The 15,374-nt window shown below is 41.1% G+C and overlaps 2 protein-coding genes across 3 annotated transcripts in view; both read right to left on the reverse strand.

Annotated features, from left to right (window-relative positions):
- The window catches only part of LOC109622112 (activated Cdc42 kinase-like), a 30,325-nt gene extending 19,440 nt beyond the window's left edge, over positions 1–10,885 (reverse strand). The window contains exons 1-5 of one of the 2 annotated variants that reach the window (XM_062853885.1): positions 10,746–10,884; positions 2,604–4,047; positions 2,247–2,543; positions 1,661–1,955; positions 1,445–1,547 (exon numbers count right to left, since the gene is read on the reverse strand). In XM_062853885.1, coding sequence (XP_062709869.1) covers positions 1,445–1,547; positions 1,661–1,955; positions 2,247–2,543; positions 2,604–4,047; positions 10,746–10,804 — 2,198 coding nt within the window. In that variant the 5' untranslated portion in view covers positions 10,805–10,884. Of the gene's footprint in view, positions 1–1,444; positions 1,548–1,660; positions 1,956–2,246; positions 2,544–2,603; positions 4,048–10,745 lie in introns of both variants that reach the window. The other variant, XM_062853884.1, reaches the window with a different exon arrangement.
- LOC109398403 (uncharacterized) overlaps positions 1–15,374 on the reverse strand; it is a 698,553-nt gene that overhangs the window by 185,184 nt on the left and 497,995 nt on the right. The gene's annotated exons all lie outside the window — the stretch shown is intronic.

A 15,374-nucleotide genomic window follows, 5' to 3' on the forward strand; every position in this document is an offset into this window, starting at 1 on the left:
CCGTTCACTTAAGGCGATGAACTAAGTCTAATAGCTGTAGAAAATACATGCTCTGCATTTAGTGACTGTAATTGTGCAACGCTGTTTCATTATGTCTCTATACTGCTAGAAAAATATAATCAAAGTTGCAAGCACTCCACTTATTTTGAAAATGGCCGCTATTTAAAATAAGTTGTTCCTTATTCCAATCAGTATGATCCTAATTCCGTTCACTTGTGTTCCTAATTCCGGTCACTCCAAGTAATTATCAAGTTGGCAAAATAATCATATTATCATAGGTTGTTATAGTTATACTTATATTTTATATGTCGAAATACATTTATTTACTTATCAAAACATGTTAGTTCAACAATAATTTGAAGTAATAACATTGGATTGTTTTAATGTTGTTGCGTTTTTGAGAGCTTTCTGGGAAAACTACAAAATTCCACCAGACTGAAACAGTGTCGAATGTCGCGTCAAAGTCGGGTCAAATTTTATCGAATTTTGGACCAATGTTGGGCCCACATCGCATAACTGTTGGGTCTATGTTGGGTTTGGAGACCAAAATAAAAACAGGTCAATGATAGGTTTATGTCGGGTTTGACGTCATCTATAAATTTTAAACCTACGACACCTACACACAATTTATGCTTGCTAGCTGGGGTTACCAATTAATGATATGAACCAAACATCAATCGTCAGGGAGCCTTGTCTGATGCTGGAGTTGGTTGTTTCGATTGTATTGCAGATTTTTTCATAGTTTTCTTTGGATTTATATGATGATTGGAATTAGGAGCAAGTACAACCTGTAGTATCCTAATTCCGGTCATGTGCCTTTTTCATTTCTAGCATCAGGAGTCTTCTTCGAAAAGTTGATTTGATGTTAAATTTATAAAAATATGTACTTTATTGTTCTGCTTTGGTGCTATTTTGATTGATTTTGTTAATATTTCAGTGAAAATACATTAAATGTATAAATTGATGCAATTCACAGGTCCGCAAAAGAAAAAAAGTAGAATGGCGGCCGATTGGATAATTAATGGCATTTAATGTATTTTCACATTAATACACAAGAAACCCTTTAACTTTTTGATTATATTCTGGCGAGGACATACTTATTGAAAATTACAAAAATCAATTCGCTAAAGATTTGCGACAATTTCGGCTAATACTCGGTGTTTTGATTCGTGTGAACGGAATTAGGAGCTGATTGGAATTAGGCGCGGTCACGGTATGACCATTTTTTGTTTAAAAAGTACAGATATGCCTTATAAGCTTCGACATCGAAACTCATATCTCAAGAACAAAGCCTCATAGAAACGAAACTTTTTGGTGATAAAGGAATAATTCGTTTAAACAATGTGAACTTTTTTGCAACAATCTAAGTATTATAAGACCGTTGCTGGAACGATTTTTGGCGTGTTTCAATTAAACAGTCATCCAAATTACTGCCCATACTTACTTTGCGCTGATTTCGTTGGCAATTTCGATGGCTTGGTTCAGCAGCTTTTCGTCCTTCATGGAGATCGGTTTCACGGTGCTGGTTTTCTTTTTCGATTTGCCTCCTGTGAATAACCGCGGCAGGAATGAAAGCAGTTAGAACTCTCAATCGATATTCTCGAATGAACGCGATAAAATGTGTGAGCCAAAAAAAAAGGGAAAGTTTAACGATACTGACCGCCTTTATTGCTGACCGTTCCGGAGCTGGAGCTGTTTTTACGGTTCAGCTTGGAAGACAGTTCGGCCAGTTCGTTCCGTTTGTTGGTGTTTTCCACATCCGGCGACAGGGGTGGCTGAGATTGCTGCTGTTGGTGGTGATGCTGCTGCTCGGTGGCAGTCGATATCGATTTGAACATGTACTCCATCTCGTCCAGCAGGGAGGTACCGTGGTCGAACACCTTCTCCGTGGGGATGTCGTCGTCGGAGATTTCGTGGTACTCGTGGGGGTCCTGATTGTCCGAGGATCTCGGCTCCTGGAGAATGTTGGAAAGAATTATTTAATATTGTCTATCTTACAATTTCTCGGAGCTTAGCAAATAAATAATTTAGAGAAACGCGGTATGCGGGTCTTTATAACTTTAAATTCTCTGAAATCACTGCATTGCAATGCTATTTTCCGTGTAGAGCCTCATGATTTGTTCGAAAATCATAAGAAAAGTTCAAGTTTTGTCATCAACTGTAGAACTAGATTTCTCCAATTCGTTCAATCCTTCAGCCCGAACCAAAAGGAACTTTACAGTATCAGATGTATCAACCGTACATACCTTAGCCTGATTGTGCGCCCCGGAGTCTCCATTGACGTCCACGTTTATGAACGGATTGCTATCCTTGAAGCCACTGTTTCGGAAATCGAACGCACTGGCCAATCCACTGTCCACGGTCGAACGATCGTGGTTTTCACCCGCGTTGACAAAGTTCTGGTGGCCGGTTTGCAGCGTTTCGGAGAAATACCCACTGGCGGTCTGTATCGAGTCCGGACTGGTTGGAGTGGGCGGTAGTAGAAGCGGCGTTTGTTCCAGGTCTTCCGATGGTTTGTAGGGGGTCACTATCTGACGGGGGAGCTATAGAAAAGAAAGATATTACTCAGACATGCGAATGTAACACTTTTACGAAGAACTCACATTCTGTGGGCTGGCAAGAAACGCAACGTCGCCAAAGTACGCTCCGTCGATTCCCACGTGGCCCGTGTGTTTCAGATCGTTCTGCGGTCGGGAGATCATGTCCGTTCGGATTTTACGCTTGCTGGTTCGCTCGTTCGACGTCCTGCTGAAGCTATCCCGATTGATGGACGATGGAAGACTATCCAGGTAGGCAACCGTGTTGACCGGATTGAACAGACCGGTCTTGCCCGAGTTAAGCACACCTTTCCAATACGGAGAGTTCGTACTCTTGTCCAGTACGGTTATGATTTCCCCTTGCCGGTACAGGAGATGGTCCTTCTTGGGTTCACTGAAGGAAACAATAGTTTTCAACTGCTCTGGTTTCATATCCGGAAGCAGTTGATAGATTTCCGTGAACTTGGGCCGCTTCAGGGCGTCATGTTGCCAACACTTTAACATAAGCGAGTAGTACTCTTTTGGACAGCACTCGGGTTTTTCCAACCGCTGATAGTTTGGTTCGTCTATGGCTTCGAGTATTTGGTGGCCGGTCAGGGCAGCCCAAGGTTGGAAACCGTATGAAAAAATCTCCCACAAACAGACTCCGTACGCCCATACATCGGAAGCGTTCGTAAACCGAAGGAAATTTATGCACTCCGGAGCACACCATGCTATCGGAAGTTTGAGATTCACATTAAAGTTCGTCTGGTAGTAGTCCTTACCAACTCCAAGCGCTCGCGAAAGCCCGAAATCGGAGATTTTCACTTTGTTTTTGCTAAACACTAAAATATTTCGTGCTGCCAAGTCTCTATGAATCAGTCGTTTGTTCTCCAGATACATCATTCCGTTGCAAATTTGCGCAGCGAATTCGCAAAGCGTCGGAACCGTTAAGAAACTGACCCTCAACCCGGGGTCTTTCAGGCACTCCAGCAAAGACCTCAGGTGAGCCAGCTCGGTGACCAACATCAACGATTCCGTATCTAGCACCACGCCGTACAACCGCACGATGTTTTCGTGCTCGATCGAGTGCATTATGGCTGCCTCCTTGAGGAATTCCATCGGATTGGACTGCATCCGTTCCCGACAGAGGCACTTGATGGCCACCTGAATCCGTTCGGTCCCGTTAGTCCACACGCCCTGCTGGACAATGCCGAACTCCCCCGTTCCTAACTGTTTGTTCACCGTGATTGCATCGGCCGGAATGATGTGCTTGTTGTTGGGAACCTTGCTCGGCGAGGGACACGTTTTGAGCGGTTCCACATTGGACGTGGGGCTGCTCACGCCATTGTCGTCCTTCTTCGGGGTCTGCAGCAGCCGTTTGATTTTGTTCAAATAGCCATGCGGGTAGTACTTTTCGTAGTACTTCCGTAACCGGCGGATCTCGGGTCGTGAAAGGCCACACACCTGCCGCAGGTCCTCGTCGGTGGCATACTTGAGGTGTGCTATTGTGGTGATTTTGAGATCGTTTCTGGAAAGGTGGTTGATAAAGGATTCTATTCAGTGGTATCTCTATCATGAGCCATGCAATTAAGTGGCATTGCATTTTTCATTGTTCATCTATGTTTAATATATTTAATTAGGCAGTTCATGTATTACGATTTACTTCTAAGTCAGAAATAAAAAGTCAATAACTCAATAACGAGTAGAGATATCGCAATTCTGAGCACAATTTTGGGCCATTTGGAAACTAAAATCTATATTTTGAAGAAAACGAAAATATGTTTTTAGCCTCAAACGTCAAATAGGAGCAAAATCGATACCACCGCCGTGAGTGGTAGATCGAACTACTGTATCGTTTTGGAAACCGCAAAATCCGCGCCAATCCATTTGAAATCCGCGCCAAGCCATTTGAAATCCGCGCCGAGGTCATCAAATCCGCGCCAGTGCAAAAACATGTGGTTTTGATGACTCAAACTCATAAAAAGGCAGAATTTTTCAGACGATTCAAAAAAATGAACTATTCATGACTTATGTTGCATTCCAGATGAAGAGCTTTTCTATTGGTAAATCAATTTTTAACCATTACTAATCCATGAATTCAGGTGACAACTTCTACATCAAACAAGAGTTTAAACATGTTGCAAGCAGACAAGTTTTTTAATTGGTAGTGGAGACTGAGGAGACTTGTTCCCCCCATATTTTCTCGGAATCAAAAACAGTTTTCTTCTAGCATATTTTTTCCAAAACAACATCTGGACAGACGACAATGTTTTGGCTACAATTGATTTTAATTGTGTATTGCATTATTTTTTAATGGCTGGTGGTTTGTTTTCAGTCTTTCAGAAATCTAGAAATCTTTTAGGCGATTCCGGAAAATCTCAATAACTTTGTGAAAATTGAACCAAATCGTGTCAAAATTTCACAGCACATAGTATAAATAAAGTACTATCAAACGTATTTATCCAAATAAGGCTGTTATATAAATATTTCAATTAATGTAGCTTAGTGTATACAACAGTGACATGGGGAGACTTGATCCCTCGAGGATTACACACACACATTATACATGTGAAAAATAAAATTCTATTTGGAAGCCTCTATTTACTCGGAATTCTAGTATATCCAATGATAAAACGTGTCAGATAATTATTGCTTTTTTCACTGAAAATTTTCCTTGCTTCGCTGAACAACATGACGTTTTCTTCCAGCGAAGGCTTACGCGATACAGAAAATCGCTGAATTCCACACTAACACTGCAGAAAATCTGTCAACAATAACTCAATACACATGCATTTTCAGCGAAAAGATCTATTTGCGTGACAACAATCCACTCCCATGACTACCGGGCGGCCGCCGTCAATTATCAGGATTGCCAACTGTCCGGCGACTGCTGACAGTTTTCTTTGTCGCCGAATCTGGCGCTGGGACTTCGGCGCGGAAACCCAATGGTGGTAATAAAATTTTGGGGTTTGCGCGCAATAATATTTTAGTACAAACCATGAAAAGGGGGATCACGTTTCCCCATTTTCAAGATACGGTATATCCTTAACAATTTAAGGAAATCTTATAATTTCAAATATACCGTATGCATCAAAAATGCAAGAAAACTTGAAAAGAAAATGAATAAGAAACTTCTGGAGTTATTTTCCCTTTAAATTAACCATGTGCTCAAAAGGGGATCAATTTTGACCCATTTTTGAAAAATACATCATAAGATATGCCTCCATAAAAACACAGTTTTGAAATCTTTAACAATAATTTAAAGTCCCTCTGTTGTGTATAAACTTGCAATAGATGTTTACCTGCCATTCTGTACGAAAAATGGATCTAGTTTTGTGTTTTTTCTTTAAATTACAGGCAAATTAAGAAAAAGGGATCAAGTCTCCCCAGTCTCCCCTATATAAAGTTTCGGATCAATAGTTCATTGATTGCTTATCAATCAGGGTGTCTACTATTTTACGAAAATGGAAGTTCCTGTTCCCTGAAGCAGTCCCAGTTTTATTTAAATCAACATTATGGTAGAAATCCTGAAAAGAAATTTGACCTAAGTCCCAAAAGACCAAAAAAAAATCCTTGGATTACTTTCTGTAGAAACTTATTTTGTTGAATCTTCACAGTAATACGAGGAGCAATACTAGCATAGACTAATTACTAGTGCAATTTATTGATTACATCACCAATAAATTTTATTCCTAAGAAAAATATTTATGAAAAAGGAAGCATTTCCTTAATATAGGTATCTGGCAACTTTTCTAAACATTAAGGCAAACCATATGCAGAAAAGTATTAATTCATCAGAAATGTATGATAAGTGTTTCTGGCCACACCACACCCTTGGAAATTCAGTGAAGATATTAGCAAGAATGTCCTCAGTCTTAGGATTCCGAAAGCTTCAACGATTTCTTCAAGTATTCTGCAAAAAAAATCCTTCAAAAACTCTAACAAGAAACCTTTAATTACTGTACCCGCAATGCCCCTCCCATCTCAACGAGTGCTCCGATTGGAATTCAATGAATAATTTTACCATTACAACAGAAGTTTACGTATTTTTAGTGCTTCTAGTCAAAAATAATCGATTCGACAGGTGTTCCACTAATAACTGTTTTAGGAATTTCGTCAATTCTGTAATTTTAAAACTCATCCAGAATCAATCAAAACAATGCTGCATGTTTAAAAATATCGCTTAACCCTTTCAGGACGGTTGGGTCATTTACACCTCGCTGACGTGTTCTACAGCGGCGAGGTTGGTGAAAAAAGTTGTCCCGAAGGGGTTAAAATATCTTATGATTAATATTTTATCCAAGTTTTTCAAAAGCTTTTTCTATGGAACTATTTAAGAATGCAATCATAAGAATCTCCTGGGCGTCTTACCTGTATTTTCTTACGGAATTTCGGACATTTTGTGTCAGAAAACCAATCAGATTCTATCAGATTGATTTCTTACGATACCCACAGTCTACAGTCTGTTTTCTTGACGGGATTCTGTTACATTTGACTACAAAATTCAACCAAATTTTTCTCCAAAATTTCCGATAGACGTCTTTTTGTAAATTCCATAAAAAAAGCTTTCAGAAACACTAATTTTAGAAATCTTGCCAGTATTCAGTGTTTTTTGGAACGTCAGGCATTGCTCTATAGGTAAGTTCCGTCCAAAATTTAAATTAAACCCAAAATTTTAGCCAAAAACTGATCTCAGGGTTAAGACAGAAATGACTTCAAGAGTTTGATTAAGAAATCAGAAAACGATCTTCTAAGTTTTAACAAATTGAGCTTCTAGTGTGATGCAACTTATCTAGCACTCCACGCTATTTGACTATAAACATTGTTTTTGCTCAAACACAAAATTCCATAACTCTAATTTGAAAATGTTCAGTTTTTCTGATTGTGTTGAGCTCCGTGTCCAAACGTATGATGTAAGTACATTTATAAACCATTTCCGCAAAATCCGCGCCAAAATTAGTAAAAACGCGCGAAATCCGCGCGAAATCCGCGCGAAACGCAAAAACCGCGAAAAACGCAAAATCCGCGCCACCTGTAACAGCCCTGCAACACCACCCTTGATGTTCACAACACGAGCTCGAGGATACCGCCAATATGATTGTTGACATAACGCCTATCAAAGCAAAACGTTTCATGATCACTAGCGCTGCCTATTAGTATGGGACACACTTGTATGGAAAAAATGAATCCTCGCTCCAGTCGACTTTTTCGATTCCATTTAGGTCCCATATGATCTGTGCAAAATTTCAACGCAATCGGTGAAACTATAATTTAGCGCAAGCGGTTCAAAGTTTTCATAGGATTTACTATGAGAAAAGTTACACTTTCAGATAAAAAAATCCTAGAGGTCGCCCCTTGTCTCCTTAATTCAAATCGATCAATGCTTCTTGTAGCAAAATCATTTATAAAACTTTCCTTCGAAGACCGCATAACAATTGGATGTATGTGGAAAAAGTTATTGATTTATTACCGATTAGTGATCCAACGAATAGCTTTTTGTTTTGTTTTATCAGCAGCACTGCTGCTGCCGTTGTCGCATGGGGTGGCGGGAGGCATCACCACCCCCTGAAACAGCAGCAGCCGAGGCAGCAGCTACAGTGCTGCTAATAAAACAAAACAAAAATCCGTTCGTTGGATCGCTAATTGGTAATAAATCAATAACTTTTTCCACAAGTATCCAATTGTTTTGCGGTCTTCGAAGGAAAGTTTTATAAATGATTTTGCTACAAGAAACATTGATCGATTTGAATTAAGGAGACAAGGGGCGACCTCTAGGATTTTTTATCTGAAAGTGTAACTTTTCCCATAGTAAATCCTTTGAAAACTTTAAACCGCTTGCGCTAAATTATAGTTTCACCGATTGCGCTGAAATTTTGCACAGTTCATAAGGGACCTAAATGGAATCAAAAAAGTCGACTGGAGCGAGAATTTGATGTTTGTCCCATACTACTGCCTATACTGGAGGAATTAGGTATGTACTAAATTACGTACCATTGGTCTGTGGCCTCCTCAGCAACTTTGATGAAGACACTACAGGGTGCGTGCGGTAATTTTGCACTAACCTTTAAACAGGAATATTTCATCAAAGGGTTGCAATAAAAATATAAATCCCACATCATCAAATGCATCATATTTCTAGTGAACTGTGAAAAATATAAAACCATTAATAATCAAAAACGTGGTGGTATGAGAAAATATTTTCAGATCCTATGTTTTACACTAGCGCGCCCAATAACATTTCGGGTTCTACTATTTGTTGTGTAAATAAGACGAAATCAGTAAAATGTAATGTGTAAAAGCCCGATAATGATACACGAGACGTAATGATATAGATATGCTTCAAAAAGTATGATTTAAATAATTTTGACGTGGTGGTTTTAACACATTATCGAATAGCATCAATAAAAACTGGTTGTTTTTTCGATACACTAAGTCTAGGGTACAACTTTTTTTAGCAAGCATCGGATCACTTAGCGGTCTTCAACAAAGATGTTCCGCATGGAATTCCCTATAATAATACTAAAAATAAGGGTTATTGAACGCTTCCAGTGCCATCTAATGGCAGAAAACTAAAACTATGCCATTCCTGCACATATTTGTACCAGTTTTACTATATAAACTTCAGACTAGTCGAGCGATACCTAAGACCTTATCAATTCAGCTCAAATTTGTGCTGTAGCTTATGGCAGTCTAAAACAGCAAATTGAGGTGGTCAGACTTAGGATATTTTAGTTTTAAATTTTCTCATAAATCTTTGAGCAGCCCTAGTAGAATATCATTGCTCAAAATAGAATTTCCGACTTCTTCCAGTTATTTCTCCGCTATCTTCCATTCCAGCGATGTAGTTTTTTGTAGGTAACAAGCCTATAGAATCCCCCAACTACACTGAAAAAATCAGCTTCATAGCGTTCTTGACAGCTGAGAAAATGCAGATAGTATGCAGCTGCTCCATATATTTATACTCAAGTTGTTCGCATTTTCGTCTTCTAGAAACCTCTTTTTCAAATTTATGGGATATTTTGTGAACGGCACACATAACGATGATACCATTGGAGCTCCTCGTACAAAAAATATTCTAGTTTTACCTAAAATAACACAATTGTTGACCAAACTATAGAGAACAACACTAAAACGGACTTGCAGCGGTTCTCAGGATCGTTCAAAAAAGGTTATCGATATTAGGACCACTTTTTTCTTCCTAAATCATTGAAATTATCACAATTGTTCGCGAAAAAATCATTTAGTATGGATCTATTGTCGATTTTTTTTGAAACGTGTTTTATGATTACGATATGATTTAGTGCAAAAATATCGCACGCACCCTGTATTCTTCCAACATGCTTCATTTCTCCAGGGAAATCGCATAAGTTACTGATCTATAAATAGATCACTGGGCATAAATGGGTTAAGAACATCCTATGGATTACTACACTGATTTCACTACACATATTCCAATTTCGATAAAAGTTAGGATTGCAAAAGTTAAGTGCAATTTTACCGAAGGTCAGCCAATTTGGTAATGTAATGCTGCCCAATCCGAAGTTTTACTGAAATTAGAATAGCTGTAAATACTTAACGGTACTTTATCTTAACGTTAAACAATTCGTCATTGAAATCATCGTCATTTTCAAATTAAAATTAAAAGTGCCTCTTCTTTAATAGAGTATATTCGAATCCCACTCCCGACAAACTCGCAAAATGTGAGTTCTTCCTTCGGAAGGGAAGTAAAGCGTGGGTCCCGAGATGAACTAGCCTAGGGATAAAAATCTCGTTAATACAGATAAAATATATATATCCACAAAATAGACCATATCCACACCCTTAATTATTTTTCAGTTCAGGTACATCCATACAAATAGGTGTTGAAATGAAGATAGTTTCTTAAGCTTTCGTAAAACGATTTGAACACATTTGTGAAGCTCATGGATTTATTAAAAATTTGAATCAATTATAAAGAAACACAAACTGAAACAATTGGGGGATTCACTAAACAGCGATTAAACTGATTAAACGTCGCCATTACCAAGGCAATCTTTGATTATTTCATTCACAATTTCATGAAACATTTCAAACAATCAGATAATCACTGCTTACGCCTAGGCTTACGCAGTTGTTTCAACTGTTTAGTGAATACTCTTATTGGCTTTATAATATGTTTTTGTGTATTTCAATAAAGAGAGAAAATTTAATATGTAGTTTATTTCAATCAACAGAACAGATACATACTTGAGCGAGTTGTAGTAGTGCTGCAGTTCCGATTCCACGAGAAACTCGTACAGATCCATCGTTTTGGATCCGGGTTCTGAAATGGGATAAAATAGAACGGTTCGTTAGAAACAGGGGTTGACAGTACATGTTAAAATAAAGGTGTTTAATTTTAATTTCTGGAATTTAATTCTCTTTATTGAAACATTTAACATATATTTTGCCTGCCACACGATGTACGAAAACATATATGTATCAGTTATTTTAAAGTCTAAATAATACATACTTTTTAATGCATTACAGTCATAAATACTTTAGCTTTATAACCTCACACATTATCCCAGAATTTCGGCTCAGCCCGTCTTTTCGTCGAAAAGGTGGAATATGCAAACTCCAGACATATCATCACCGTGCCATAATTGCATTCCTCTTTTAAAATGGTCCCAAAGTGCTTTTGGTGAGGAGGCTACGACGATGATGGAGACCTCAAGTGTTATTGGTCGTGAGTTGCTAATGGTATACCCCTAATAAAAAAAAAACTCTGGGACAAGCAATATCACGCCGCCGACGGAGACACATTCTTTAGTCGCCTTGTTGGTGGCAATAACTTATGTGCACCTTAATTTTTACCCGGTCGGTAGAAACCCAACCAAGCAAAAATTGCAAAGCATGTCTCCCATGCCGTCATCCTCGTTTCCGTCCCATTCATAGACAGACCGACCCGGCCATAGACAACAGCGGGGCCCACTAGTAGCAGCGCCACCGTAAACAGAGATTTACTTCCGCTCGATATATGTATGTCGTCGTTTCCGGCAGTTTGAACGGGGAACGACTCTCGTGTCTCTTTATTCATTCATTCCTCCTCCGCACGCTGCTATTGGCGTTATTGCCGTCATCATCGCGTGCCGGGGTTTCTTTTGTGTCGCATTCCGTTTTCCCATAAGCACACAGGTAAAGACGACGACCGGCCCGGCGTCGTTGTGTAGAGAGGTATGATCAGCAGGATAGCCAGCCTCGCCAGCGATACCAACAACCGTTCGTTCACTTTCCTTATAGTTTTACGTCGCTGACATCGTTGCCGTACTTTGTGCCAAGCGAAGTGAAATGAAGAAGTTATATTACTAATAGCGATGGCTTACGCCGGGGCATCGTGATAACCTTTTCGGCAATGTCATTCGAAATTCTTGAGAAATTAATTGGTGAATCATGTGCGATTCTGCATGCCAGGCAATGTCGATGATTACTTGACATGTTAAGGTCGCATTCATTTCATAACATATATGTGGAGTTATAAAAATTGAGAATAAAATATTTGTAGACTTCCCTATTATTGTACCCCTTTGCTCCTTTGTATAGATTATAAGAGATGAATTGAATTCAGTTCGTGTAAGAGATTGCGACAGATCAATCGCTTTGATCTGATCGCGGTAATAAAGTTGGATTAAATTAGTTGTAATGTACGGTTTTCACGGTTCATAATCCGAAATACGATGGTTGATCAGTGGGTTCAATCCGGGATCCCAACATATATACATTTATTTGTTCAACATCACATTATAAGACAAGACATAAACAACAATAGTACGCCACAATACTCGGTTTGTGGCTGCAGCTCTCCATCCTTGGTCACGCCCAATGATCGCCTAGTCACGATCCACCTGGTCCGCCCATCGTGCTCTCTGCGCTCCACGCCTTCTTGTGCCAACCGGATCAGTTGCAAACACCAGCTTTGCAGGGTTCTTGTCCGGCATTCTTGCAACATGCCCTGCCCACCGTATCCTTCCGGCTTTGGCCACCTTGTGGATGCTGGATTCTCCGTAAAGTGCAGCGAGCTCGTGGTTCATCTTGTTCCGCCACACACCGTTCTCTTGCACACCGCCGAAAATTGTCCTTAGCACACGTCGCTCGAAAACTCCGAGTGCTCTGCCACCGTTCTTGCAATAATGTCCATGTCGTCCGCAAAGCACACAAATTGACCGGATTTTGTGAAAATCACGATGTTGAAGAGTAGGCATGAGACATCACCTTGTCGCTGTCCCCGGCGAGATTCGAATGAACTGGATAGTTCACCCGACACCCTTACGCAGTTTTGCACACCGTCCATCGTTGCTTTAATCAGTCTAGTCAGCTTCCCAGGAAAGCCGTTTTCGTCCATGATTCTCCATAGCTCTGCGCGGTCGATACTGTCATATGTCGCCTTTCTTGTGAATGGGGCTTATTACCCCTTCCTTCCACTCCTCCGGTAGCTGTTCGGTTTCCCAGATCCTGACTACCAGCCGATACAGACAGGTGGCCAACTTTTCTGGGCCCATCTTGATGAGTTCAGCTGCGATGCCATTCTTTGCAGCTGCTTTGTAGGTTTTGAGTTGGCGAATGGCATCCTTAACTTCCCTCAGCGTGAGAGTTGGTTCATTTCCGTCCTCCGCTGCATTGGTGTCGTCGTTTGCTACGTTGGGCTCCCGTGCCTACGATCTTCATGCCGTTCAGGTGCTGATCGAAGTGCTGCTTCCACCTTTCATTTCATAAATATTATTTTTATTTCATGTCCGAGACATCGGGTGCAACACTGCAGCACTGCAACTTTCTATGAACTAACATCACTAGAATTGCCCCTGTCTCTATCCGTAATCATGTACATCTTGGTTAAGTTTATCCTTACTGTCTTATGCTTCAGAGTCATACTCTACTTTATGAATTCGGAACAGTTTTTTTCCATATATTGATGTTCTAGGTGTTCAAAACTAACCTGAAAATCAGTCATTTATATTTACAGGTATGATTTTGATCGTTTTAGCAACAAATATACATAAACTGCTGGAATCCGTGAATCTCTTGAAAACTAGAATGCAATACTAGGAATACTACTGAAGGACCGCGGGTTCGGCATCGTAGCGCTGCAGGTGTGTTGGACAGGATCCATGGTGCGAACTTTTAGAGGTAATCATACCATCTACCAGAGCTGCGGCAACACACGCGAGCTGGGAACAGCTTTCATCGTGATGGGTGATATGCAGAGGCGCGTGATCGGTTGGTGGCCGATCGACGAAAGAATGTGCAGGTTGAGGATCAAGGGCCGATTCTTCAACTTCAGCATAATAAACGTGCACAGCCCACACTCCGGAAGTACTGATGATGACAAGCACGCATTTTATTGGCAGCTCGAACGCGAGTACGATCGCTGCCCAAGCCACGACGTCAAGATCATCATAGGAGATTTAAACGCTCAGGTAGGCCAGGAGGAGAAATTCAGACCGCAATTGGTAAGTTCAGCGCCCACCAGCAGACGAACGAAAACGGCCTACGACTCATTGATTTCGTCGCCTCCAAAAATATGGCCATACGTAGCACCTTTTTCCAACACAGCCTCCCTTATCGTTACACCTGGAGATCACCACAGCAGACAGAATTTCAAATCAACCACGTTCTGATTGACAGACGGCACTTCTCCGACATTATCGACGTCAGAACCTATCGTGGCGCCAACATCGGCTCCGACCACTAACTGGTGATGGTAAAACTACGCCCAAAACTTTCCGTCAACAATGTACGGTACCGGCGACCGCCACGGTACAACCTAGAGCGACTGTCAACCGGATGTCGCTTCAGCATACGCTCAGAATCTCGAGGCCGCGTTGCCAGACGAGGGCGAGCTCGATGAGGCCGCTCTAGAGGACTGCTGGAGTACAGTTAAAGCAGCCATCAACGACACAGCCGAGAGCACCATCGGATACGTGAAACGGAATCAACGGAGCGAATAGTTCGACGAAGAGTGCAGAACGGTGTTGGGGGAGAAGAACGCAGCGAGGGCGGTAATGCTGCAGCAAGGAATCCGACAGAACGTGGAACCTTATAAACAGAAGCGGAAACAGCAGACCCGCTTCTTTCGGGGGAAAAAGCGCAGGAAGAAGTGGAGTGCGAGGAAGTGGAACTGCTGTGCTGTTCCCACGAAACACGGAAGTTTTACGAGAAGCTCAATGCAACTCGCAACGACTTCGTGCCGCGAGCCGAAATACGCAGGGATAAGGACGGGGGCCTCTTGACGGACGGACTTGAGGTGATCGAAAGGTGGAAGCAGCACTTCAATGAAAATATAAATGGCGTTGAGATCGTGGGCATTGGGGACTACGGCAACAGCAGCCGTGGAAATGAGCCAACTCCCACGCTGCGGGAAGTTAAGGATCAAAACACATACTCAAAATCAACAAAGCAGCTGCAAAGGATGCTATCGCAGCTGAACTCATCAAGATGGGCCTAGAAATGTTGGCCTGTACCGGTTGGTAGTCAGGATCTAGGAAACCGAAGAGCTACCGGAGGAGTGGAAGAAAGGGGTAATCTGCCGCATTTACAAGTAAGGCGACCATTTGGAATGTGAGAACTCCAGAGCGATCATCATTTTGAATACTGCATACAAAGTGCTTTCCCGGATCATCTTCTGTCATCTGTCACCTAAAACGAATAAGTTCGTGGGAAGTTATCAAACCGGATTCATTGACGGACGGTCGAGTACAAACCAAATGCCGCGAATACCAGGTCCCAACGCATCACATGTTTATCGACTTCAAAGCGGCATACATCAGTATCGATCGCACAGAGCTATGGAAAATCATGGACGAAAACGGCTTTCCTGGAAAGCTCACTAGACTGATCAAA

The sequence above is a fragment of the Aedes albopictus genome, chromosome 2 (assembly GCF_035046485.1).
Source record: "Aedes albopictus strain Foshan chromosome 2, AalbF5, whole genome shotgun sequence".
Classification (NCBI taxonomy): Eukaryota; Metazoa; Arthropoda; class Insecta; order Diptera; family Culicidae; genus Aedes; species Aedes albopictus.